Source organism: Macadamia integrifolia, chromosome 11 (assembly GCF_013358625.1).
Source record: "Macadamia integrifolia cultivar HAES 741 chromosome 11, SCU_Mint_v3, whole genome shotgun sequence".
In the NCBI taxonomy this organism is placed as follows: Eukaryota; Viridiplantae; Streptophyta; class Magnoliopsida; order Proteales; family Proteaceae; genus Macadamia; species Macadamia integrifolia.
This window is the reverse complement of record NC_056567.1, coordinates 12,802,614-12,806,395: the sequence shown is the minus strand read 5'-3', so window position 1 is coordinate 12,806,395 and position 3,782 is coordinate 12,802,614. Positions and strand designations below refer to the sequence as shown.

The following is a 3,782-nucleotide window of genomic DNA, read 5'->3' as shown; positions in this document are numbered from 1 at the left end:
AAGAAGAAGAAAAGAAAAGGAAAAAAAAAAAAGAGGTTAAGGAGATAGACACATAAAATGAAAGAAAGAAAAAAGTCTCAAACCATCACTGTGAAAGTAGCACGGACCTGAAACCACTTGGCATCAGAGACATCAAAATCACACCACCTGGTAGTTCTCTGCAATCAACTGTGTTCGCTGAGAGGACTTTGGAGAAGGGCCTCCTCTCAATGGCAATATATTCACAATCTTTAGATCACGAAATGTCTTCGTAGCAATGAACCTGATCGAAATGGGAAAGAACGCCAACCTATCTGCCGGAGGAACAACGAACTCCATCAACCCACTGTGGTTAGGCCCTTCCATACCTTGCCTTTAAGGTACCGAACGATCGTCTGTCTTGCAGCGTGCTCAAGGTGACCATGATCACCACCATTATTCACCACAGTCACCGCGATCACCACCACGGAGGGTTTCCAGAAACAAGATTTGTTGGGAAGGAAAAGGGTTAGGAAAAAAAAAAAAAACCCTAGATCTCTCTCAGATCAATCTCTCTCTCTCTCTCTTCTAGTCGTCCCTTATAAAATATATATTTTTTATATCGACTGACCTGGATCGATATCCAATAGTCAGGAAGAAATCGATACTCGTCTCAGGATCGGAAAATAATCCTCTGTTTTTCCTTGTTTTGCTACCTACAGAACGTGACACGTGGACAACTTTAAGACCAATGCACAGGATGTAATAATCCTTACCCAATCTTGACCGTTGGTCTCTTTATTGTCCACATGTCACGTTCTGTAGGTAGAAAAACAAGGAAAAACATGGATGGGAAAAACAGAGGATTTTGATCTGGATCGATTAGGTATTAGGATCAGTCTCAACCGATATCAATTCGATATCGATACTTGATTCCATGTTCATTAATCATATTTTGACACGTGATTAAATCCTCGGGTAAAAATGACCCCTTTTTTTATAGATAAAAAAAAAAAAAAGATGCCTGTTGCACCCAAGCAAACAAAACAAAGCCTGGCACTGGGGTCAAACTTCAGAGTCAACAGGGTAGAAATCTTTGTATTTTAACGTTTGGAGTCCCACTTGTTGCACCAATCAAAACTGCTGTCCAAATTGACAGATGAGATATTTTTCAGACACACACAACAAATCCATTTGAAATGACGAGAATCCATGAACGGACCGGATTTAAGTATGGACCGAAGGATCCTCATTCTCCCATCAAGGGAAAGAGACAAAAGTTTCATGGTAAAATCGCAAAAGCGTCTCGATCACTTTCCCATGACCGTACGATGCACAGAATCCATTTTCAATGACTTATCTGTTTCTCTCTCCGATGCAGTTTGTACGCTCAGGTCCCAGGTGCGTTAACCTGAGCATTGACGGCGTTACTGTCTAAAAGAACCCCAGGCAGGAAGAGGATGAAGAGAGAAGAGAGAAGAGAGAAGAGAGAAGAGAGAGGGAGAGAGACTGTGTAACCGAACACCCTGAAATAACCTGAAAGCTAATGTCTGCCCATTCAAACTGACGGCGCATAAGTGCATAACACGTTATTTGTCTTCTTGTCGGGACTCGGGCCAGGGTCTCACTCTCTCTCTCGGCCAGATCCTCTCTGAGATTAAGAATATAATTCTGTAACCTGCGGGTGAATCACCATTTCAAGTTGATAGTGTAGAAAAAGAATATAAACAATCAAAGCATTATCCATAGCTTTTACTCTCTCTCTCTCGTCGTGCAGCCCCTGTGCCCATACATAGAGATGGGTGGTTCCTCTCAAGTAAGTGTAGAAAAGGAATATAAACAAATAAAGCATACCCAATACCCATAGCTTTTATGGGGAAAATAGTGCTCTGTAGTCGTCTAACCCATTTCCGAAAACATAGAGGGTGGCGGGAAATGATGCCCTGACCCTATGAAATTTGAAAAACTTACCCCTGTTGGTTTCATGTGCATCTACTCATTGGCTCCACACAATTAGGGAGTATTGATCATTTCCCTAGCTTTATTCAAAAGAGAAAGAATACTACTTAATTACTTATCCATTGTACCAACACTTGGGGCAGTGGAGTGTCAGTATAGCCATCCAATCGTAATTTTGTCATTGCATCCCATGTTTGGGCGTAGGGGGTGCAACCAAGTACCTTGTTTTCTTTTCCCTTTTACTTAATTAGATGCCTTTTCAACCACTTTGATATGATCCCCTTTTGTCTGGGGAAGAATGTCATGTCTAGATCCATGGTTTGAGGTATCAGTATTGAATTGGGAAATCTGTATCAATATTGTTACCATTGATTTTGATTTCTTATAGGTGATGCCACAAACTATGGGTAAAATAATAATAGAAACAATTTTTTATAAGAAAAATCAGGGATAAATCTATACTTAATTTGTACTAATATTATATCGATTCCTAAGGTGATAACCTAATCCAATACCATGCACTAAAACTAGATCAACTTTCCGCTATGGAAAGCTTATGGGAGCTCACCCTAGTCTGACTCAAAAATGTTAAGGGTAAAATCCTCACACTATAGGTGTCAATTTCAGGCCTGGCATATGAGATCTAATTACTTAAACATGTAAACATGCAGATCATATCATGGTGCAAGGTTATAAAGTGAAACTTGCCGGACCGATTGACACCCCTACCGCAGTACAACACACAAGCCTCAAAAATCTCTCGCACAGACACAGGTATGAGCTAATGATTAAAAAAAGGAACATATGCTTGCGTTAAAAAGAGATCACTAGTAGGAGAACAGCTATACCACTGAAGAAGAAGCTCAACCCGTCAGAGCTTGCCGGGTCCAGAAACCGTAGCAGGTATGAACCTGATTTCTTCTCTCTCTTTTTCAAGAACCAAATCAAGTCCTATAAAACGATCCACCCCCAACCCCACTCCTCCTTTTTCTGTTATTCGAAAGCACTTGATTCAGACACCCGAAGCGACTGTTCTGAGTTTGGGTCTGGTTTTCCCGTCTCCCTCCCTCCTCTCTCAGAATCTTCACTTTCATTCTCAGTAGATTTTCGATTTGACCTATATATACTGCTCTTCTCTTGATTCCCCAGCCAAGCCATATAAATCCCATCAACTTCAAACCCTCCTCAACCCTCAACCCTCATTCCTCATACAACAAAAACATCTCTCCTTCTTCTCCTTCTTCTCCTTCTTCGTTCTTCATTGGAATCCTCAAGATGATGCATCTCGTGAAGGAAAAGAGGAGCTCGAACCAAACGGTAAGGAGATTGCCGGTGGAGCTAGTGAAAACGTACGATAAGATGAGGAAGCTAGCTTCAGCCAACGCTGTGGTGGTATTTAGCATCAGCAGTTGCTGCATGTGCCAAGTGGTCAAGAGCTTGCTCTTCGGCCTTGGAGTGGGTCCCACTATTGTGGAACTCGACCAGGAAAAGAATGGCAAGGAGATGCAAGCCGTACTCTACGTCCTGGTCGGCGACGTTGAACAACCGGTGCCGACGGTGTTCGTAGGTGGCAAAATCTTAGGTGGCGTTGACACCGTCATGTCCTCTCATATCAATGGCTCTCTTGTTCCTCTCCTCAAAGACGCTGGTGCTCTCTGGCTCTGATCAACAAACATTATATATAGTTTTTAAACCTATTGTTTCCTTCTGTTCTGTTCTCTTTGGTTTGTTAATCTGTTTAGTACAGAGTACGAGTTATATTCCCGGATTTTATCCAATTTTTTTTTTTCTTCCGACAAGTAGGAGATAGGATCCGTTGCTTGCACGGTCACTTTGTTGAATGAGTCAACCTTCAACATATGTCT

At 41.8% G+C, this 3,782-nt stretch overlaps 1 protein-coding gene across 1 annotated transcript; it reads left to right on the top strand.

Moving 5' to 3' along the window:
* The first annotated feature begins 3,276 nt into the window (after nt 1-3,276).
* Nucleotides 3,277-3,582, top strand: LOC122092918 (glutaredoxin-C9-like). The gene has a single exon (XM_042663219.1). It carries the CDS (start codon nt 3,277-3,279, stop codon nt 3,580-3,582), a length of 306 nt encoding a protein of 101 aa, XP_042519153.1.
* Nucleotides 3,583-3,782: the final 200 nt, after the last annotated feature.